This window comes from Sphaeramia orbicularis, chromosome 19, assembly GCF_902148855.1.
Source record: "Sphaeramia orbicularis chromosome 19, fSphaOr1.1, whole genome shotgun sequence".
NCBI lineage: Eukaryota > Metazoa > Chordata > Actinopteri > Kurtiformes > Apogonidae > Sphaeramia > Sphaeramia orbicularis.
The window spans coordinates 1942081-1966082 of record NC_043975.1 but is presented as its reverse complement, the minus strand read 5'-3'; the positions used below and the strand labels follow the sequence as shown (position 1 = coordinate 1966082).

General features: G+C 37.6%; 3 protein-coding genes and 2 long non-coding RNA genes across 18 annotated transcripts in view; 3 read left to right on the top strand and 2 right to left on the bottom strand.

The window, feature by feature from the left end:
- Positions 1-1470, bottom strand: part of stxbp4 (syntaxin binding protein 4) — a 79887-nt gene extending 78417 nt beyond the window's left edge. The window contains exon 1 of one of the 3 annotated variants that reach the window (XM_030122079.1): positions 1225-1470. In XM_030122079.1, coding sequence (XP_029977939.1) covers positions 1225-1280 — 56 coding nt within the window. In that variant the 5' untranslated portion in view covers positions 1281-1470. The remainder of the gene's footprint in view (positions 1-1224) is intronic. The other 2 variants (XM_030122075.1, XM_030122078.1) reach the window with 2 other exon arrangements.
- The window catches only part of exoc7 (exocyst complex component 7), a 39127-nt gene that overhangs the window by 2868 nt on the left and 12257 nt on the right, over positions 1-24002 (bottom strand). For 5 of the 11 annotated variants that reach the window (XM_030122080.1, XM_030122083.1, XM_030122082.1 and 2 more), the window contains 13 exons: positions 23336-23481; positions 22841-22993; positions 21222-21320; positions 21078-21140; positions 20903-20969; positions 18870-18908; positions 18628-18693; positions 18423-18543; positions 16906-17001; positions 16741-16804; positions 16619-16660; positions 13705-13838; positions 13428-13622 (listed from right to left, as the gene is read on the bottom strand). In XM_030122080.1, the coding sequence (XP_029977940.1) occupies positions 13520-13622; positions 13705-13838; positions 16619-16660; positions 16741-16804; positions 16906-17001; positions 18423-18543; positions 18628-18693; positions 18870-18908; positions 20903-20969; positions 21078-21140; positions 21222-21320; positions 22841-22993; positions 23336-23481 (1193 nt within the window). In that variant the 3' untranslated portion in view covers positions 13428-13519. Of the gene's footprint in view, positions 1-13427; positions 13623-13704; positions 13839-16618; positions 16661-16740; positions 16805-16905; positions 17002-18422; positions 18544-18627; positions 18694-18869; positions 18909-20902; positions 20970-21077; positions 21141-21221; positions 21321-22840; positions 22994-23335; positions 23482-24002 lie in introns of those variants that run through there. The other 6 variants (XM_030122085.1, XM_030122087.1, XM_030122086.1 and 3 more) reach the window with 2 other exon arrangements.
- LOC115410438 (uncharacterized) lies at positions 5434-18789 on the top strand. Its single transcript, XR_003934093.1, has 3 exons — positions 5434-5522; positions 5955-5959; positions 18778-18789. It is a non-coding gene; the product is annotated as an uncharacterized LOC115410438 (long non-coding RNA).
- Positions 5526-12184, top strand: LOC115410434 (hydroxycarboxylic acid receptor 2-like). 2 transcript variants are annotated; one of them, XM_030122093.1, is made up of 3 exons: positions 5526-5714; positions 7475-8042; positions 10138-12184. In XM_030122093.1, exons 2-3 carry the CDS (start codon positions 7653-7655, stop codon positions 10828-10830), a joined length of 1083 nt encoding a protein of 360 aa, XP_029977953.1. In that variant the 5' UTR covers positions 5526-5714; positions 7475-7652; the 3' UTR covers positions 10831-12184. The 2 variants fall into 2 exon arrangements, with proteins under 2 accessions (XP_029977953.1, XP_029977951.1); XM_030122091.1 differs by lacking the exon at positions 5526-5714 and having other exon boundaries at positions 7412-8042.
- Positions 18035-18325, top strand: LOC115410439 (uncharacterized). Its single transcript, XR_003934094.1, has 3 exons — positions 18035-18077; positions 18182-18221; positions 18266-18325. It is a non-coding gene; the product is annotated as an uncharacterized LOC115410439 (long non-coding RNA).

Below are 24002 nucleotides of genomic sequence, written 5' to 3'. Positions count from 1 at the left end.
CCTGATCCCACCTTTATCTGGGCTCTGTTATTACCTCCAGAGGAGTTACAGAGGTGGAAGCAAATGATCCACCATTTTATTTACACAGACGACATTCCGGAATAAAGGTGGAATATTCCCGTAACAGAAGTGCTGTGGTAAAAGGACTATAGACTAACAGTTGTTTCTTACTGGTTCTCATCCTCAACTTGGCTTTGGCCGGCAGGGTGACTCACTACTCCCTCTAGTGGCCGCATAACTACCATTGAATAACACTGATCTGAATGCTCTGCTCTGGTTTCTGATTGGTTTAATGGTCAGCTGGATGGAACTCCTGTCACGCTGAGGCTCATAGTTCAGATTGTTTAAGTCACTGGGCTGTGGGCAAAGCATCGTCTGAAAGAGGACAAATGCAGCTGCATCTGTGGTAAATATGGAAAACTGGATGGAAACAGACTCAGAGGAACAGCAGGATGAAGACAAAAAATTAGCATCATCCATTACACAGCCATTATAAAATCAGACACAGATGCAAAAAACGCATCAAAATTAACTTTTGATTTAATAAATACAGGACTAGATATCCAAATACTGATTATTAGGGATAAAGTCTGAGGTCAGAAGACAAGTTCAGAGTTTGAACCATGTCTCTACGTTAAACTATGATGAATAACGTGGCTGAAATGAGGATGGTTGACCATTTTCATGACGTCTTCCCATTGGAAATGAATGGGAGAGTTTTAGCTTCTTTCTCAGCATTTTTCCTGAATTTTTGTTATGATTTGATGTTTATTTCTAACAGTTGTTCAGGATAAGTTACAGAGTGAAAGAACAAATACAAACATTTTTTACATGTTCCCTGTCTCATGTTGGAGTACGGTTAACCACTGTCACATCTATCTTGTACAAATAAATTATATCCTGTGACCCTAGAACTGTAATAATAACAACCTCAGGAGACATTTGTATTATTTCTATTAGGACTTAGGAAAGTTACATTTCAGTGAAATATTCCCATGATTAAGACAAACTATGTGATGGATTAGTGTTGAATAAAAATAATAAAAACATCATAATGTGAGTGTAGTAAAGTGTCCATCTGTCTTAAAGGACTGACGAACAGCTGGACTAAATCTGTTGAAAACGTCTCAATGTCCCTTTAAAACAGCCCTGACCCAGAACGTGGTGTAAACAGACTGACAGACCGCCTTAACAGCAGGATTCCACCTTAAAAACAGGCCTTACCAGTAGAGGAGGGACAGCCCTTCGACCCGCTCCACGTCTGGACGCAGCAACGGCATCTCAGGGAAAACCTCTGACCTCCACACCCCCAGACCTCCAGACCACACTGGGACACGGGCTTCAGGACGCCATGACGACGAGGAGCAGGAGGAGGAGCCGGAGGAGGAGCCGGCGGCGGCGGAGAAGAGGAGGAGGAGGAGGAGGTCTGAACGGAGCCAGAGGGAGAGGATGAAATCCACCGACACAGAGAGAGACGCTTACCTTTACACACTAATCCACTCTGATACCCGGCAGACACACAACGCACAGCATGCAACCGGCAACACATGGCACGCAACACACACAACACACATTAGACACACACAACGCACAGCACGCAATAGACAGCACATGACACCAACACACACAATACACACAACACACATTAGACACACACAACGCATAGCACGCAATAGACAGCACATGACACCAACACACACAATACACACAACACACATTATACACACACAACGCACAGCATGCAATAGACAACACATGATACACATCACACACAATACACAATGCACATTATAGACAATACACAACATGCAACAAATAACACAATACACATGATACACATAACACATCACGCAACAGAAAACACACATTATACACAATGCACAACATGCAACGCACATCAAGATGCACAACACACATAACTCACACAACACATGATACACATAACACACATATTATACACACAACACACATACACACACAACACACAGCATGCAATAGACAACACATGATACACATCACACATAATACACAATGCACAACATGCAACGAATAACACAATACACATGATACACAACACACATCACACAACAGACAACACAATACTCACCACACATAATACACAATGCACAACATGCAACACACAACAAGACGCACAACACACATAATACAAAATACATAACCTGTGACACACAATTGCCAAATAACACACATAATACACACATAACACACAGTCCGCAATAGTCAACATACATCATACACAATGCCCATGCAACACACATCAAGATGCACAAGGCACAGGACACAACACACAATACACAACGTGCAACACACATGACATACAACACATAATATATAATACACAAACTACACATACAATACAATTAGATATACAACACACAATGCACAGCACTCATCACACATAACACACAACATACAAAATACAACATGCAATAAATATGATACAGACTGGAGTTACCGTCCATTAAAACCAGCTCCTCCTTTACAAATACATTTATATAATTTTATATTTAAGAATACTGACACATAAATGAACAAAACATGGTCCTTAGTCCAGATTCTGTCCCTTAGCATCCTTAAAATAGTGTAAACTTCTCTGTCTGAACCTGACAGGATGTCAATACATGAAAAACAAACCGTCTGGTTCATTTATGACCAAATAAATTAATGAATTAAAGTATAATTACTCCCAGAGCGTCTTTAATGTCAGCTCACCACTCCTAATGTGAGCTAATGCTAATGCTAGGTGCTACAGACCGGATTAAGCAGTTAACCTTTATGTGCTCATGCGCAGTAATAAAACACATTTCGAAGGATAATTACCTACATACCAGGATTAATTTAACCATGAGGTGAATCTTTTTCTAAACCAGCAACTTTAGTTAAGTTACCGACGCTAGTATTATAGTATTTGTACACATTGAACTTGTAGCGGGACGTTTAGCTCACCACTCCTAATGTGAGCTAATGCTAATGCTAATGCTAGGTGCTAGAGACCGGATTAAGCAGTTAACCTTGATGTGCTCATGCGCAGTAATACAACACACTTCAAAGGATAATTACATACATACCGGGATTAATTTAACCATGAGGTGGATCTTTTTCTAAACCGGTAACTTTGGTTAAGTTACCGACGCTAGTATTATAGTTTTTGTACAAATTAAACTTGTAGCGGGATGTTTACCTCTCTTTTGCTGGTTTTCACCTGCTTTGAAGCGGCAGTGCCCCCTGGTTTCCGCCACCTGCTGGTTTGGAGTGGTACTACAGTTAAATCACAATGAATGACAGGAGTTTGAACCACGTGTCCAACAGGAGCACCATCATCTGTAATCCAACACTGTGTGCATTTACAGAATTTGTTGCCTTTTTATATAATTTTTAATGAAGTTGCATGGTTCTGATCTTTTATATCATTGTCGTCAGTGTTATTTTGTCCACAAGGGGGCGACACGTCTTCATTTTTGTTCATCTTTTTGTTAATTTGTGTTCATTCCGTTGATTTTTTTTCCCCCAAAATTGCTTATGTTGTTGATAGTTTTCTTCCTTTTTGTTCATTTATTGATACATTTTTTGGTTGTTTTTGTTCTTTTTTTTTTTTTTTTTTAAACATATTGTTCATTTTGTAGATTTTTTCCAAAATTGTGTATTTTGTGTATTTTCATTGATTTTATTGATTTTTACTTTAATTCCTTAATTAAGTTCCACATTTTGTTCCTTTTTGTGATTTTTATACTCATTTTGTTTTTGTTGTGGCTTTTTTTTTTTTTGTATATTGTCTCTTTTTTTGTAATTTGTTGATTATTTTCTTTAATGTTATATTTTATAGGTATATGGAAGATGAGGGATAAAAACTGCTAAACATATGGGATATTATAAGTTGATATGGATATTTATGTGGTCTATGTATGTTTTATATATTTGTATGGATGTATGAATATTTATATAGTTCATATATAGATAATTATGTCGTATATTTATGTTGTAAATACATAGATAGATTTTTTTTCTCAAGACATGTTTGTTTGAAATAAATTAATTTGTTCTTCATTTTTGTTCTTTTATCAGTCTTTTTTTGTTTGTTTTGTAATTTTTTCAAAGTTGTTCATTTTGTTGATTATTTAATACATTTTTCTTCATTTTATTGATATCTGTGTTAATTCTGGTTAATTTTGGTGATTGTTAAATATACGTTTGAAGCCTGTAGCCAATCAGATTGATTTTATTATTTGTCTTTCTGTGATTGGATGATTTTCTTTGTGTTGCTAGGTGAAATACAGACACATTCAGGATCCAGAACAAACACGTGGTAGATGATGAACACTGTGTAAAAGTCACAGGTGATTAAGTTTAGCTTCTGACCTAGGTTTTAACACACAATGAGGTTCTTTTTTTTCTTTTATAAATTGAACAGTAAAACATTCACAGTAAAATCAGTGAAATCAGAGTGAGTAAATCTGGACCAAACTATAAAAAGCGTATGATGAGTCAGAGAAAAACAATGAAATTATGAAATACAGGATAAAACTGTGAACGGGTTAATCATCGGTGGAAAAGGACAGCGTGTTGTCAGAGTAAATCCTGTCATTTCACAACGTCCGGAACAGTTTGACAGTTCAATCTCAGACAGGAAACGATTACAAAACGCCATCATTTTTATGTCCGAGCTCCGCTGTGACGTGTGAACGCATCACAGCAACAGAAAGTACAAGGCAACAGCATCAAAGAAACACACACAACACAGATCTGGGTTCATTTTGTTCAAATTTGTTCCTTTTTACTTCAGTTTGTTCCTTTTTTTTTTAGTTTGTTGATTATTTTCTTCATTATTGGTTCATTTTTGTTTATTTCTGTCAGTTTTTCTTAATTTTTTTGCTCCTTTTTTGCTCATTTTGTTATTTTAATTTTGTTTTTACTGATTATTCTCTTCAGTTTTATTTTTGGTAGTTTGAGTTTAATCTGTCCAGTTTCATGAATTATTAACTTATTTTTTCTTTATTTTTCTTTATTTTGTTGTTTTTTTATCTTTACTTTATTTTTCTTGTCAAATTTTGTCCATATTTGTTATTTTCAAGTAACATTTTCATAATTTGTGGATTTTTTTTTCAATTCCTTGATTATTTTCATCATTTCTTCATATTTTGATAAGTTTGCTCATGTTTGTTTATGCTGGGGGGGGGGGGTCATTTGGGTACAATTTCTGCATTTTTGTTTATATTTAGTTTTTATCATATAGTTACTTTTTATTATTACACCTCCTAAAGCTTTTTAATTACTATTTATTCAATATTTAGATACATTTAATGGAACTGTTATAATATTAGAAATAATAATAATTATTATTGTTATTATTATTATTATTATTGTTGTTCTTGTTGTTAATCTTTTTTTTTTTTTTAATTAAAAGTAGTAAAAATCCAATTATCAGTGATTTACTGCAGCTTCATCTTGTTAAATCTGTCTTCTCATCTCAGTTTTATGAAATAAATGTGTTTTTTTATTGATCTGTTTTCTCCTGAACCCATTTTCCTGTTGCATCTTGTTAACTCTGTGGCCAAACTTGTTGAGAAACACATTTCCTCAGTCAGAACATGTTTTTACTGATGAAACAAACACACCCTCCAGTTGGACATGTATAAATACAGACAAACGTCACGGTTCATTCACTTCTTCTTCTTCCTTCGATCATCAGGCTGACGGTGAGTCTTTGCATAAATGCAAATATTATGTGTGTTTGATCACCTGTTTCGTATGTTTAATAAATGAACAAGGCACAGTGTGTAAACATATGACATTAAGCGACTCACATTCTGGTGAGTTTTCATTGTAAACTTATTAAATCTGTTCAGGTTAATAATATGTACTTTAATTTTATCAGTAGTAGTTTAATATGAGCGCTTTTCCAGAATCAGAAACTTGTAAATGTCATCATACTGAAGGAAAAGTAAAAAAAAAAAAAAAAGTCTGAATTTTTATTTAAAAAATTATATTTCAAGTCATAAATAGAACTGGTTTAATTACCCACTTGTTGCATATTTCTTTTAAATGTGAAGAATTCTAATGTAATGGGTGTGATTTTCCTGTTATGGTATTTTACTTTAAACAGCATACTGCCATTAGACACCACTATTTTTTTGTCTTTAATGTGTGACTTTTTAATGTTCCAACTGAGATTCTATCTAAAACAAACAAAAGCTAAAAACTACTGGATGATAAATATATTGGTAGAACATGGAAGATCAGTTTAGACCTGAATACAAAGGCTTGGCAAAGAAAATCAGCAGTTGTGATACAGAATAATGAACAGAGGAAATGCTGCTAAAGTGTGTTAACCAAAACCACAACATCGCAGCAAAATACCATAGAAATGCATCAGTTCCTGGAATCAATATAGTAGAAAAATAATATTAAAATAATTTCATAAAAATAATTTAAAATAAAAAACCAGGAACTTTCACCAGGATTTTGAAAAATCTCGGTGCATTTCCACCAAAATTACCTGGTAAAATCTTTTCCTGTAAAAAGGAAAAAATCTCAGTTTCTTATTGTATGTGTGTGCTTTGCTTACAAGAATTACCATAGCAACTACATAAAAGAGGCGGGAATCATAAGAGCATATATATAAAAAGAGGTGGGAATCACTATAACAACTGCATAAAAAAGGTGGGAAACACTATAATGAATATATTTTAAAAGGGCGGGAATCACTATAACAACCCTATAAAAAAGGCAGGAAACAGTATAACAAATATATTGAAAAAGATGGGAATCACTATAACAAATATATTTTAAACAAAAAAGGCGGGAATCACTATAACAACTAGAAGCACTCGGAGAGCGCAGACCTCCACCAAGGCTGATCAGTGGCCCCCCCCGTGGGCCCCCCCACCCCCGATCACCACCAAAATGTAATCATTTCTTCCTTTTCCCATTTCCAACAAACCCTGAAAATTTCATCCAAATCTGTCCATAACTTTTTGAGTTATGTTGCACACTAACGGACAAACAAACAAACAAACAAACAAACCCTGGCAAAAACAGAACCTCCTTGGCGGAGGTAAATATATTAAAAAAGGCAGGAATCACAATAACAAATATATTAAAAAAGGTGAGAATCACTATAACAACCACATAAAAAAGGCGGGAATCACCATGGAAACCATTTTCTTGAAAGTAAGAATCACAATAGTAACCATATAAGAGGCAGGAGTCCCCCATCATCAGTAAAGTTCTAAACATGACTGTATATTCTGTGTTTTTTGGTGATTTGGTTAAACATTAAACCTTTATGAGGTGATATTGTCATCATTCATATTCCATGGTTGTATGTGCAGTACTGTCAGACTTTCTCTGAGTACTTCTACTATAAACCTGTATAACCTCACTGTTTTAATGCAGAAAAGTGGAAGTGGTTTTTCTAAATTCTAATGTTTGGGGTTTTTTTGCATTTTGTTTCCAGAAAAGGGAAGGTGAAAAGTGGAAGAGGCTGTTTTCGGTCTCGGTGGTCAGACGCTCCATGAACCACAGCTGTTTTCACACAAATACTGAAAAGAACGGCTTTGATTCCAGGTGTACCGTCCTTTAGCTCCACAGCCGTTCACTTTTACTCCTCAGACAGAACACCTCCACCTTCACAGATGCTCTCACATAATGTGACCATGTCGTTGAACTCCACCCGTCCTGGCGGCGTTGGCGGCTGCCCACCGGTGGGCATCCAGCTGGAGGGCGTGGTCCTGCCTCCGGTCCTCACCGTCGACGTTGTGCTGGGGCTTCTGGGAAACGTCGTGGCCCTGTGGATCTTCTGCGTCAAACTGAAGTCGTGGAACCCCAACACCTTGTTCCTGTTCAACCTGGTCATCGCAGACTTCATGGCCCTGGTCAGTCTGCCGCTCAGGATCGACGCCTTGCTCAGGGGCCACTGGGTGTTCGGCGACGGCCTCTGCAGAATCAACCTGTTCCTCATGTTTTCCAACCGGACGGCCAGCATCGCACTCATGACCGTGGTGGCGGTTTACCGATACTTTAAGGTGAGAAACGGGACGATTTCCTACAAAGACTGAAACAAATGAAGAGTCTGTTTCAGAAAAGTGCAAAAACTCATCTGAAAACTAAACACATTTAAGGCAAAATTTATGAATCTGATAAATGTTCCTTATTTTTTCTTTGGTTTGCTTATTTTTAATTTTTTTTTTAAATAATTTTTTGAAGCTCATTTATCAATATCTTGATAAATTTGCAAATTTTTTCAGTTGGTTCTGTTTATTATTTCCCTTCCTTTTAAATTTTTGGTTCTTTTGCAGATTTTTTTCCTCACATTTTTCGTTATTTTGCTCATTTGTGTTCAGTTTGTTCATTTTCTTTGCTATTTTCTTTTAGCCCGGCCAACCATCTGCTTTTCTCAGTGTATTCAACACTACTGGCTTTTCCATTAGACATCTGCGCAAAACTTGACCGATATTTACTAAATGTTGATAAAAAAAAACAGAAGTGCATAGTGTTGCTTTTTCCATTAAATCACATACACAATGATTTGTTTATTTATTATCGCAAGATGACATGAGAAGTCATTCCATAAACATGGTGATGAACGCAGATATGGTGTTTATTTACAGATATATTCATTATTATTATCATGTATTAGCCCTCTATCTTGTACTAAATTAAAAAATGTTTGGGTTTCCTGGTGCGTCCACACATACTGACACGTTTCTGTTAAAATTCTTCTTCTCTTGTTGTAACATCCGTCAACATCCTTTTTTTTTTAATTCATGTTTTTATTCTAGTTGCAGAAAAAGGTCTTTCCATTGCAGTTTTGCGTCATACACCAATTACGCTACACCTGAAAAACCACCTCTTGCCAGCTCAAAAACTTTCAGTCGAAAAACGATGGTTTTGGCGATACTGCCGTTTTTCCATTAGGCAAATTTTAATGCACAAGTTATATTTGCGCAATTTGAGGGTGAATGGAAAAGAGACTAATGAGAAAACAGTTTGAAACTAGGCTGATCACTGTGAAATATGCACTCTCTATTCTACACCGAACCAATCACCAGTCTGGGGGGCGGGTGCTTCGCAGTACGTCATACTTCTTTTTGTCGCGCGTCAAAGTCAGTCCCAAGTCCACAAATCTCTTTCCAGCTGTTGTCGGTTGTTTACTTGATTCAAAAATAAGGCTTGAGTTACAGATTACATCCTGTACTCTAAAGTTTCTCTGACAAAAGCGACAGTAATCATTCACCGAAGTTTCTACTCGACCACCACCACACGCCATGACGGAAACACGCTGAGGTTTGTTGACATGATGGACCTGCTCGTCACATAATTACGTCACATCAGTCTTATCTGTGATTGGTTTACTCGACGCCTGTTGGATTCAAGTCCCACCATTCCAGACGGATTACGATTTGAGAAAGACGGGTAGCTGACCAGGCTACTTTCCTTCCCCTTTACTCCTTTTTTTGTTCATGTTCTTCAGTTTGGCTCAGTTCGTAGAGCTGTAAGAAAATATCCCTTCTGCAATACATCGCGATATTTCATTTCACAATACTGTATCGATATTAAAAAGTACTGTATCGATATTTTTTAGGTATTTATTCAAATGCTGATACTGTGGAGGTTCATTTTAGTTTTTTGTTTTTCTTTTTTGTTTATATTTTATTCATTATTCTTTCACACTCTTTTATTCAATACTGTTCGTTCCTTTGTTTGGATTGAACTCAAATCCAGTTCTGATGTTAGTTGTGAACTAATAGAATCTGAACATTTGAACAGGATCTGAAACTGGAATGTCTGGAAAACAGAATTTCAGTTTGAACACAGTTGGAACATTTGGTGATAGAACATTAGATCCTGTTGGGATCAAATAAAACTGTGTTTAGGATTTGTGTAGATTTCTGGTGTAATTTAATTCTTCCAGGAAATAATCATTTAAAAAGAAACAAAACCTATAAAAAATGGCCTTTTTAACAGTATCATGATATATCAGGATATACTGTATGGTGATCCTAGTATTGTGATTTGTATCATATCGTATTGTACCCTATCCATTCGTTGATTATTTCCTCATATCTTGGTAAACTTGCTGCTGTTGTGTCTCCGTTGCTCACTGTTTGTCCGTTGCAGGTGGTCCACCCTCATCACCGTCTGAACCGCCTGACCAAGCGCCAGGCCGTCTTCGTGTCGGCGTCGGTGTGGGCGCTGGTGGTAGCTCCTCGGGTTCCCATGTTGGCCTACAGTCACATCAAACTCCCCGGGAACAGGACGCAGTGCTTCTTCTTCACGTCCTACAAAGAAGCGTCCCGGGCCATCATCATCCTGGTGTCCATGCACCGGATCCTGACTGTTCTGGAGTTCGCGGTGCCCATGCTCATCCTGCTCTTCTGCTCCGTCAGGATCTTCAGTTTCCTGAAGCAGCGGCAGATGGGAAGGCCGGAGAAGGTTCGGAAGGCCATGCGGGTGTGCGTGGCCATCGTGGTGGTGTTCGTGGTGTGTTTCTTACCCACCACCGTCACCACCGTGGGCATCTGGGTCATCAAATCGTACCGGCCGTGGGACTGCGCCTCCTTCTACACCTTCACCCAGCTCAACATCGTGTCCCTGGGCCTGAACTTCCTGAACTCCGCCCTGGACCCGGTGGTCTACGTCTTCTCCAGCTCCATGTTCAGGAGGGCGCTGTGCGGCTCGCTGCCCCGGGCGCTGCGATGCAAACGGGACCGAGACCACCACGATAAAACGGCGTCCTCGTCAGGGAGTCAGTCCACCACGCAACAGGAGCTGAAATCCATCCGAGCGGACGAAGGGAGTGAAGCAAACTAACAGACGAGACCGACATTTACCTCATCTGAGACTGAAAAAAGAACAGGCCACGAAAAAACTGTCACATTTATATGGTTTCATATGGTTACTATGGTGATTCCCTGTCTTTTACATGGTTACTATGGTGATTCCCTGTCTTTTACATGGTTACTATGGTGATTCCCTGTCTTTTACATGGTTACTATGGTGATTCCCACTCCTTTATATGGTTGCTATGGTGATTCCCACTCCTTTATATGGTTACTATGGTGATTCCCGCCTCTTTTTGATGGTTGCTGTTATGATTCCCGCTCTTTTACACAGTTACTATTGCATCCCGCTCCGTTACACGAGTCACTTTTCCGTTGACCCTCAAATTGCGAAGAATATAACTTGCACATAAAAATTTACCAAATGAAAAAACGACAATTTTGCCAAAACTTTCAATTTTCCATGAAAAGTTTTTTCCGCTTGCAAGAGGTGGTTCTTCAGTCGTAGCAAGATTAGGTTAACGAGCATTCTAGATTCAAAACAACAGATATTTCTGTTCGACGACATGTTTATGGAATGACTTCTCGTGTCATCTCCCGATAATAAATAAACAAATCATCACATTTGTGATTTAATGGAAAATCTGACATTGCGCACTTGTGTTTTTTCGACATTTAGTAAATATCGGTAAAGTTTTGTGCAGATGTCCAATGGAAAAGTGACTACTGTTACTATGGTGATTCCCACCCTTTTGTGTAACATGGTTACTATGGTGACGACCACTTTTGTCGGTGAAACACCGATACTGACAACCGTAGTTTTACTTTCAGAAAAGTCCTCAAACAGATGTTTGTCATTCACACAAGTGTTCAGACTGGTCTGAAGGCGCTGGCGTCCATTTTCTGTCGGTTTAGTTGAAACTGTGGAAACAGTGAGTGTGAGTGGACTGGATCTGAAGGCTCTGCTCTGGGTTCTGATTGGTTTAATTTGGTTTAATTAAGCCAAATTAGAATGAACTCATTTGACAGTATTTACATTGTATTATATGTGTTGGAAAGAAATTCTGATCCATTTTCATCTGGATGAATTTGGCTGTTGTCCGTATATAAACAGCAGTGAGTCCTAGTTTTACTGAACATAAACTCACACCTGGTTACTTTTATAGACTGTCTGGTGAATTAAAGGGCTCACTGCATTTCCTCAGTTATTTTGCTTTTAAACCCAACGACATGAATGACGATAAAATTAAACCCTAATAACATTATTGTATTATTATGTTTATTCTGCTGTTTTACTTGGTATTTTTATTTCACTGTTTTTAATTGTACAGCTGCTTTTATGTCTTTTTAATCTGTTCTTGTATTTTAGTCTATCACTTTGCTTTTTATTCTTCTGTACGACACCGTGTTAATCGTACGGCTGTTTTATGTTTTTAATCTCTTCTTGTATTTTTCTTTCATTTTTGGTTTTTCCCTGTAAGTCACTTTGGTAAAAAGTGTCTGCCAAATGCAAACATGTAAAATTAAAACCTAATATCAAAGCTGAAGTATTTTGGAGTTTGTGTCATAAATATCAGAACAGGTCAGCTTCATGTTCAGGGTTTATTGTCATCATACAGCAGATAAGGATTCAAAGGTCCTGTCCCAGTCTGAGGTTCATGTGTGCTTTGGATCTGCAGTCTGATGGAGCTGACACCACAGACCTCTAGTGGTGGAACATGGTCATTACAGCACCAGCATCTGCTCATGAACCCACACTCAGACTGGAGTCGAGAAGGAAGCGCTGGGATTGGATGAGGACATGTCTCATCCTGTGTCCAGAGGCAGGCGTTACCATGACGACAGATCTGACTGAGGTTGAAACAGGCCCTAGTGTTTTACATGTGCACCATTTATCTGATATTTACAGTAGAGTAAGTTGGATAAAATGGTTTTAAGGCCGTTTTTAACATGGAATAAAATATTCTTCCTCCATATTTATTTCACAAATCTGGTATTTTTGGTATTAGTACTTCATATATTATTAGCACAAACACTATGAACTACTTGTACTGTGTACTTTTGCAGTAATCATACTCCAAAATCCCGTCCAGGCTACAAAAGTGTTTTCATCTGAAACAGTGTAAAAGACTAAATTCAATGAGTAAAATTAATAAAATAAAATTAATTTACACCAAAAGAAGCCCAAAAGGGATTTTGGAGTCTGATTACACAACATGAAAATATCACAAAAGACAAAATAAAAACATCGCAACAGATGCAACAAAATAAAAATATTGCCAAAGGCACAAGATAAAAATACTGCAAAAGAAAAAACAACATAAAAACATCGCCGAAGACGTAAAAACATAAACATCGCAAAAGTTGCAAGGAGATAAAAACAAAGTAAAAGACAAAACAGAAAAACCCTAGAAATGCTACATAATAAAAACATCTTAGAGGACAAAGGATAAAAATATCGTAAATGACGTAACAGAAGAAAATCACTGCAAAAGTCGCACCAACAGAAAACAAACAAAACAAAAATAACAGAACCGACATGAAACACGACTAAAAACACAAACTCCAGACGTTTGTAAAGTGTCTGAACCACGCAGTCGACGGACAAACCAGACAAACGAAGCCTCATGTGGTCGAGTTCCTTTTATTCAGTCAAAGGTGAACGGTTCAGGGGCTAAATTACATAAATACATGTTCACGTGTTTGGTCCAAAACGTGGATCAGGCCGACGTGTCGAACAGCTTCTCGATCATCTCCTCCACCTCCTCCGGTCGGTATTTGTGGTATTTCTCTGGGTTTTTGGTGAAGGAGATGTTGGTGCATCTGGAGGAAACAGATGAGAGTGAGTGGGCGGAGTCAGAGGCGGAGCGTATGTGGTGCGTTCAGGGTCTGTGCGCGTCCTCACCTCTGCAGAAAGGCTCTGTATGCGTCCGACACCACCTTCCTCTGCGCCTGGCGGATGAAGTCCCTCTGCTCCTTATCTGGGATGGCCCAGCCCTTCTGGGTCTTACACAGGTCCTCCAGACCGTCGTTGAAGCCCTGAACACAACACGACCAAACACACTGATGATGCATTCAGGTACCATTTAGACCAAACACACACTGATGATGCATTCAGGTACCATTTAGACCAAACACACTGATGATGCATTCAGGTACCATTTAGACCAAACACACTGATGATACATTCAGGTACCATGTAGACCAAACACACACTGATGATGCATTCAGGTACCATTTAGACCAAACACACTGATGATACATTCAGGTACCATGTAGACCAAACACACACTGATGATGCATTCAGGTACCATTTAGACCAAACACACTGATGATGCATTCAGGTACCATTTAGACCAAACACACTGATGATACATTCAGGTACCATTTAGACCAAACACACTGATGATACATTCAGGTACCATTTAGACCAAACACACACTGATGAGGCATTCAGGTACCATTTAGACCAAACACACACTGATGATGCATTCAGGTACCATTTAGACCAAACACACTGATGATACATTCAGGTACCATGTAGACCAAACACACACTGATGATGCATTCAGGTACCATTTAGACCAAACACACTGATGATGCATTCAGGTACCATTTAGACCAAACACACACTGATGATGCATTCAGGTACCATTTAGACCAAACACACTGATGATACATTCAGGTACCATGTAGACCAAACACACACTGATGATGCATTCAGGTACCATTTAGACCAAACACACTGATGATACATTCAGGTACCATGTAGACCAAACACACACTGATGATGCATTCAGGTACCATTTAGACCAAACACACTGATGATGCATTCAGGTACCATTTAGACCAAACACACTGATGATACATTCAGGTACCATTTAGACCAAACACACTGATGATACATTCAGGTACCATTTAGACCAAACACACACTGATGAGGCATTCAGGTACCATTTAGACCAAACACACACTGATGATGCATTCAGGTACCATTTAGACCAAACACACTGATGATACATTCAGGTACCATGTAGACCAAACACACACTGATGATGCATTCAGGTACCATTTAGACCAAACACACTGATGAGGCATTCAGGTACCATTTAGACCAAACACACACTGATGATGCATTCAGGTACCATTTAGACCAAACACACTGATGATGCATTCAGGTACCATTTAGACCAAACACACTGATGAGGTATTCAGGTACCATTTAGACCAAACACACTAATGAGGCATTCAGGTACCATTTAGACCAAACACACTAATGAGGCATTCAGGTACCATTTAGACCAAACACACTAATGAGGCATTCAGGTACCATATAGACCACACACACTAATGATGCATTCAGGTGCTATTAGACAGGGTTCGTACACAGTTTTCAAAGTCAAATTCAAGCTATTTTAAGGGTCATTATCACCTTATCTCTGGGGTCAAGTCCATATTTTACAGGAACACATCTACTCAGGATTATTATATTTCAGCTTTTATCACATTGATGTACATTGTATTATGTTATAAACGTCTAAAATTATGTTCCATCATAGCAAAAAATTTACAAATTAAAGGAGAACACAAAGTATTCAGACACACTCGTATGAAGGTTGATTTGTTCTTTATACCTTTAACCCCAAAAAATACTTTAATTAAAAAAAAAAAAATCACTTCAATCAAAACAAAGATTTTCAATTAAAGTAAAAAAAAGTGTTTGAAAGCAAAAACAATATTTGAGATCCAAAAAATTGCATTTGAACACTTTTGTTCTTTGATTGAAAATTTTTTTTGATTGAAGTGAGTCATTTTCTGATTGGGAAAAAGATAAAAAAAAAAAAAAATATATATATATATATATATATATATATATATATATATATATATATATATATATTTATTTATTTATTTATTTTTAAATCACCTTTTTTGTATTTGGGCCATATTATGGGTAGGATATTTGTGTCTTTATTATTCAGTCCCAAAAAATATCACTTCAATCAAAAAAATTCCTTAAAAAAAAAAACAAAAAACAAAAAAACATTTCAATCATAGAAAAAGTGTTTGAATGCCAAGAAAAATTGAGACCCCAAGAAATTGTATTTGAACACTTTTTTTCTTTGATTGAAAAGGTTATTTTTTTGATTGAAGGGAGTTATTTTTTTAAAAAATTGTAAATACATATATATTTTTTATTGAATTTTTTAAAATTGAAATTTATTGTATTTGGGCCATATTATGGATAGGATATTTGTGTCTTTATTAATCAGTCCCAAAAAATATCACTTCAATCAAAAAAAAAAAAAAAAAAAAAAAAAAAAAAATCAATTAAAAAAAAAAAAAATTTAATCAAAGAAAAAAGTGTTTGAATGCAAAAAAAATTTGAGACCCAAAAAATTCCATTTGAACATGTTTTTTCTGTAAAGTAAAAAAAAACTTTTTAAGTGTTTTTTTTGTTTTGTTTTGTTTTTTTTGATTGAAACATTTTGACACAAACATCCCGCAGTGGGCGGATGCTTCCCCATTGGTCAGACATTTGAACTGTTTTAATTGTACAGTTTATTTCTTTTATTTCATTTTAGTTCAATCGACTTTCTTTGCTCAGAACTGTTGTGTATTTGGACAAACTTCTTGAATCTTGAATAAAGACACTGACGTGTTTTTGTCCAAACCTGACCTTTGACCTCTGATGGACGTACAGGCTCTGACTCTGGTTCTGGGAAACCTCAGGGCTCCGTCTCAGACCCTCAGATCTTCTGTATGGGTCTAATGTCTGTCCTGTCTCTAACCGATACGACGACAACAGAAAAACTCACCTTGAATTTGTCTTTGATCACCTGACGCTCCTTATCCTTCAGCTGCAACAAAAAGGAAAACCCAATGAACCAGAACCAGGCTGAGCAGAACCAGGATGGAACATTCAAGTCCACGTTCTGACCTTGGTTCCAGGTTGAAACACCGGCATGTTCCTGTCGGTCAGATGTTCCGTCACCTTCAGCCAGCTGGAACATGAATTTATTCATGAGTACATTTATTCATGAGTACCGGCCTCAGTTTAGGCGTTTTTCAAAAGGGGGGGGGTCCGTTCCAGACCCGGTTCTACCTGCGCTGGTACATCTGGATCTGCTGTTCGATCAGTTCCCTGTAGGAGCTCTCCGCCTTCTTCTGGGTCACCGTCACCAGTTGGATCAGCTCCGACCTGAACACAAAGACAACAGCGGTCACCTCAAACTGCGAACAGGACGGCGCCGAAAACACAAGAGGCAGCGAAAAAACGACAGAAACTCAGACCCTTTGACCTTTGACCTTTACAGCACTGTGTGAAGGTGAAGAAACTGGGGTCAAAGGTCACTTTACTGTCAAATCCAAACAGTCACAGAAAGAAGGAAGTGTTTGACATGTAGGTTTTAGAGTTAAATCAATAATAATATTACTGTGATACTAATCTATTTATTGGATTAATTATCTATTTTTCTTTTATCTTTGTTTTCGTTCTCAGCTAAAACATGATTCATTGTTTTATATTTGATGTTGAAGGAACGTTTCTTCAGTATTTTTGTTCTAATGTTCTGAACCTAAAGAAGAGTTTCAAACCACAAACATCCACCTTTTATAGAGTTTAGATCTCATGTGTCTTTTACTTAGTTTTAGTTATTTCGTAGTTTTCGTCTTTTACATAGTTTTGTCTTGTTTCTTTCAGGTAGTTTCCATCTTGTTTTGAAGTTTTCATCCTCTATAGTTTTCATTTTGTTGGACAGTTTTTTCTTGTTGTGTGTATACATACATATATATATATATATATATATATATATATATATATATATATATATATATATATACATATGTATATATATTTATATATATATATATATGGTGTGTGTGTGTGTGTGTGTGTGTGTGTGTGTGTGTGTGTGTTCTATGTAAATATAAGCGGTTCTACGTAAATATAAGCAGTTCTATAGGTGGTTCTATGTAAATATTAGTGGTTCTACGTAAATATAAACGGTTCTTAAATATTAGCGGTTCTATGTAAATATAAGCGGTTCTATAAGCGGTTCTATGTAAATATAAGCAGTTCTATGTAAATATAAGTGGTTCTACGTAAATATAAGCAGTTCTATGTAAATATAAGTGGTTCTACGTAAATATAAGATGTTCTATGTAAATATAAGCAGTTCTATGTAAATATAAGTGGTTCTATAAGCGGTTCTATGTAAATATAAGTGGTTCTATAGGCGGTTCTATGTAAATATAAGCAGTTCTATGTAAATATAAGTGGTTCTACGTAAATATAAGATGTTCTATGTAAATATAAGCAGTTCTATGTAAATATAAGTGGTTCTATAAGCGGTTCTATGTAAATATAAGTGGTTCTATAGGCGGTTCTATGTAAATATAAGCAGTTCTATGTAAATATAAGTGGTTCTATAAGCGGTTCTATGTAAATATAAGTGGTTCTATAGGCGGTTCTATGTAAATATTAGCAGTTCTATGTAAATATAAGTGGTTCTATGTAAATCTAAGCGGTTCCACAGGCGGTTCTGTGTAAATCTAAGCGGTTCTCCGTCAGGATAACCCGTGTTAACCCTAGTCTGTGGTCTCATGGGTTCGTCCACTCACTTCTCCAGTGACTTGAGGATGTAGTTGTAGTTGTTGTGGAGGAAGATGGCGCTCAGAGCTGAATCCTCGTACACTTTGGATTTACTGAGCAGGTTCAGCTGCAGGTTCCCCAACACTTTACCTGAAAAACACACAAACATGCAGCGGGTTTGAACCTAGAACCCTGACGTCTGGCTCTAAACGCTGCCCGTGGGTCTGGACTCACATATGTAGGTACTGAGGAGCCGCTTGTTGAAGTCCGACGTGTAGCTGCTGGCTGACGAACTGGTTTCTGGAAAAGACAGGAGGTTTCAGAACAGAGACCGGGTCTACATCGAACCCCACCGGGACCACTATCACAGGCTAAGGGGGGGAGGAGTCAGGTTTCCACGGCGACACTAGAGCATCTCATTAGGAAGCAGATTCAATGTGTGTTTGGCCTGAGGCGGCCGCGGGCTTTTGTCTTACCTCGGGGGTCTAAAGGGATATTGTAAGTGTCCCCCAGGACTAAAGAGGCCCAAGAAGCAGAAGAGAAAGAGAAAAAAGAGAAAAGACAAGCACAGAGCAAAAGGTTAGAGGAGGTGTGTTAGTGCAGAAGCAGCAGACGTCCACCAGATGAAGAAGAAAAGGAAAAAAACGCAGATGATGGACGGAAGAACAGGATCCACCAAACTGAAAATACACCAAGAAATCATACAACTGATGGATGTTTACGGAAAACACTCAACATTTCAACCATCAGAGGACGGACAGAACGCTGCGTCCGTATCCGTCTGTGTCTGTAACGTTACTGTAGGTCAGCGTTACTTTTATTAACGTCATTTATTTGGTTCAATCTCCACACTCTTCACACTCCACACACATTATTCCTCCTCCTCGTACCTGCTGCACTGAACTGGGAATGTCACACGGCTGTATGTGGTATTGGTGCATTTGTATCAGATTACTTTTACAAGTACAAGTACACACACTGAGTATCGGAGCCGATGCCCAATACTGGTATCGGATCGGTGCATCCCTAGCTTTATTCTAAACCAGGGCTCTCAAACTCATTTTCTTTCAGGTTCCACATTCAGCCTGATCTGATCTGCAGTGGACCGGACCAGTAAAATAAGAACCGAATAACCTATAAATAATGACAACTACAAATGTTTGTCTGTGTTTTGGTGCAAAAAAACTCCCATTAAGTTATGAAAATACATACTTTTATAAACTATCAAAACAAAAAAGATGTGAATAACCTGAAAAAACTGAAATTTGAAAGAAAAACAGGTGCAGTTTTAACAATATTATGCCTCAATTTATCATTTACACATGTGCATTAAACATAATGTTACACAAACATGTGATCACATGAGTTTGGAACTAAAATAAGAACAATCTTTTATTCAATTTCTCATTTGCCCAGGTCATTGTTCTTCTTCGTACTCCTTCAAGGTTCAACTGGACCAGTTTTGCTGGACCGATTACTGTAAATAAATTCCCTTCATATTTACAGTCCATTCATTGGATCATTGGCATCTTTGACAGAACTTCGCTGATCTTTATTCTAAACCAGGGCTCTCAAACTCATTTTCTTTCAGGTTCCACATTCAGCCCGATTTCATCTCCAGTGGGCCGGACCAGTAAAACAATAACAGAATAACCTATAAATAATGACAACTCCAGATTTTTGTCTGTTTTAGTGCAAAAAACCCTATTAAATTATGAAAATACTTAGTTTTATAAACTAAACAAAAAAGATGTGAATAACCTGAAAAAACTGAAATTTCTTAAGAAAAATATGTGCAGTTTTAACAAAATAATGCCTTAATTCATTATTTCTACTTGTTCATTATGGATCGGATCTACGAAGACCCTAACACTTAGTAACAGGCAGAAAATGGTTAAAATTGTGCTTAATTTTCTTTAGATTTCAGTTCAGATTATTCACATTTTATTGTTACAGGATAGTTTGTAAATGTAAACATTTTCATAATTTAATGTTATTTTTTGCATTAAAACAAAGACAAAAATTTTAAGCTGTCATTATTTATCGTCATAATAATTTTTTTCCACATCAAACCGAGAAGAAAACATATTGTCATTATTTTTTTAGGTTATTATTATGCTATTATTATTTGACTGTAGATCATATTGGTCTAAATGTGGAACTTGAACTAAAATGAGTTCAACTGTGGAATTTTTGCACTTTGTAAATTCATCCCATGTGCTGGATTGGAAACTTTGGCGGGTCACATGTTTGACACCCCTGTTCTCAACGCTACGATGAGAATTTCAGGTCAATTTATCAATATGTGAAAGTAGAAATACTACATGTAGACCCTATAATTTTAAAACATTCCATTTCTTACATCAGGACCTCCAGGCTCCGTGACCACGCACTTCTACAGATGAAAATCCACCGCAGCGCATTTCCCTGGACTCACGTCTCGGGGGTTAAAGGGTTAACGCTATTAGCCACCGGTCGATGCTAACTGTCAGGGTCATGCTAATGGTACCTTGTGACGCTAACATGGCTCCAGCCGTTTCGTGGAAGTCGAGCAGCTGCTGCAGAAACAGGATGGCCTACAGAAGAGAAAGAGATGGCAGAGGAGTGAGCGTCACCTCCGTTTCCATGGAGACCACCCAGAAAACAAACAGCAGAGCCTGAGCAGATGAGAGCAGGACGCTTACGTTACTGGTCAGCTCGTGGACCGTCCCGTCCTTTGGCATGTTGTACTCTTTATCGGGATCGTTCTGAGGTGAAAGAAGAGGAAAAAAGGTAAGAGACGAGTCGCAGAAACGGAAAACAGAAAACGGCGTGAAGGAGCTGCGTACTTTGATGCTGTCTGCGAACTCCTCCAGAGCTTTGGCGCCGATTGTTTCCATTGATGTGATGAGGGTGGGGAGTTTGTTCTTGGTGCTCGCCGCCGTTCCCTGAAAACACGAACCAAACAGAAAAGGCCGAAAATCAGAACAAAAGAAAACAGATTCAGTGGTGTGGAAAAGTCAGAATCTACCTTCATATTTGTTCTTTTTTCAGGGTTGAAATGATCAGATGTTTTTATTCCTCTTTTTTTTTCTTCATATACAACAAGAAAATACAGAAAATATATTCACAGCCTTTAAAAAACAAAAATGACCTCCATGTGTTAAAGTCACTATTTAATGTGACCTTTGATCCCATGACATGAAACAGCACAAACAATAAGAAACACATGACGTGAGTTGAATGAAACCCAATTAATCTGTTCATTTTTATTCATTTTACTGATTATTTTATTTTAATCAATTTCTTGATTTTTTTTTCTTCATTTTTGTTCAAATTATGGACTTTTCTTTTTTTAACATTTATTTTGTTGATTATTTTGTTCATTTTAGTTCATTTTATTGATGTTTTTGTTCATCGTGTTGATTATTTCAAGAATTTTCAAGAATTTTTAAATTTTTGTTCAGAGTATTGATTTTTTAAAATTTATGTTGTTGATGGTTTTTTTTTCATTTTATTGATTATTTTAATCAATTTCTTTTTTTCATTTTTGTTCAAATTATCGATTTTTTAAACTTATTTTGTTGAATTTTTGTCCTTTTTTTTTTTTTTTACCCTTGGCCCTCACCACAGGGTACTGTCATGTGTTTGTCGTCTGCATGTCTGTCCGTATGCGCCTTTGGCGTGGACAGAAGGCGGAGGCTTTTCGAATACAGGCATGTTATGTTTTGTTGATTTTGTTCAATTTGTTGATTATTTTGTTCATTTTGTTGATGTTTTTGTTCAGTTTGCTAATTATTTTGTATGTTTTTTGTTCATTTTGTTTATTATTTTAATCATTTACTCAAATTTTTTTTTAAATTCTGGTCAAATTATCGACTGGGGGCAGATTTTTTGTTTGTTCGTCTGTCTGTTAGCAAGATAACCCAAAAAGTTATGGAAGGATTTGGATGAAATTTTCAGGAAATGTTGATACTGGCACAAGGAACAAATGATTAAATGTTGGTGGTGTTGGGGGGGGGGGAGGCTCATCTGCCTTGGCGGGGGTCTGCGCTCTCTGAGTGCTTTTTACCTCCGCAAGGAGGTATTGTGATCGCTTTGCTTTGTGTGCATGTTTGATTGTTAGCAAGATAGCTCAAAAAGTTATAGACAAATTTTCAGGAAATTTTCATGAAATGTTGATACTGGCACAAGGAGGAAATGATTAAATTCTGGTGGTGATCGGGGATGGGGGGGCCCACGGGGGGGCCCCACTGATTGGCCTTGGCAGAGGTCTGCGCTCTCTGAGTGCTTTTCTAGTTTGTTATGTTTTGTATAACAAAATGATAAATAACTAATAAAAACTGTTAAAAAAAAGAAATGTACTGATGAAACATCCACACGTCCTTTTATGACAGGGTTTCCCATCCCTCCCACAGTTAAAGGGTTCAGTTTCAACCAATCAGAGGTGTGGGGGTGTGGCCTGTACCTGCAGCGTGGAGTCGAACTCGGCCTTGTTCATCTTCAGGTGTCGGAGGATGGGGAAGATGGTGAGGACGGCCGAGTAGTCGTGTCTCATGATGGCTCGACGAGCCGCAGACACGATGTTGTCTCCCTCCAGCATCAGGTTGTCCAGCGCCTCCTGGGGACCATGAACGCATCACAGAAAATGGGTTGATAATGTTCATTTTTATTCAATTTGTTGATAAATGTTGTTTATTTTTGTTCCATTTGTTGATTATTTTGTTCATTTTGTTGATAATGTTGTTCATTTTGGTTCATTTTGTTGATGTTTTTGTTCATTTTTCCTGATTATTTTGTCTTTGTCTGAATTACAGGTGAATAAACAGAAACAACAGACTCAATAGAAACATGTTTGATGGTCTGCAGAGACGTCATTATTCAACCACCCTGATCCTGACAGAGCTGAGTTCAGACTTTGACCTTTGACCTCTGACCCTCTGTGAACCGCCGGGGCTCTGACCTGGATGAGGGAGTCGAAGGTCTTCTTCTGGTGGTGTTCGGGGATGATCTCCGTCAGCAGGGCATACTCGCTCTGGGCCAGTTTGACGAAGGCGCTGATGCAGTGGATGTATGAGTCGATCTCGATGTCCAGGACGTCGTCTTTTCCTGAGACACGAGGACGAGACGGTGAGACGGAGCGTGGACAACACAACAGACACACACTAAAGCAGACAGGTTACACCAGTGGGTTTCAACCGTGGGGTCGGGACCCCATGTGGGATCGCCTGGAATTTCTAACTGATAAAAATGAACAAAAAAAATTACCAATAAAAAATATATGTTGAGTTGAAAGACACAATCCCAGTCCATATCAGACAAACTATGGTTGTGAAACTGCAGCACTATGGTTCTGCTAATCTGTCAAATATTCAGTTTCAGATGCTGCAGCTCTTTCATAATTCATAGTTTCAGTTCTTGTTTGTTCAGTATTAATTGTCCTCCTTGTATTTTACAGCTGAACTGACTGGACAGATCCTGACCAAGGAAAATCACAGTCTCCCTTTGTGCAGTAATCTACACCTGGATTTACTGCCTCTGTCCACAATAATAGACATTATATAGACTAAATGTCCTCTAAAATTAACCTGGATTTGAAACACAGTATAGAAAACTATTACATGATCAAA

Coding starts and splice junctions, on each gene's coding strand:
- LOC115410434 (XM_030122093.1), top strand. CDS start 7,653: ATGCTCTCACATAATGTGACCATGTCGTTGAACTCCACCCGTCCTGGC. Junction 8,043..10,137: donor CGGTTTACCGATACTTTAAG/GTGAGAAACGGG, acceptor TGTCCGTTGCAG/GTGGTCCACCCTCATCACCG.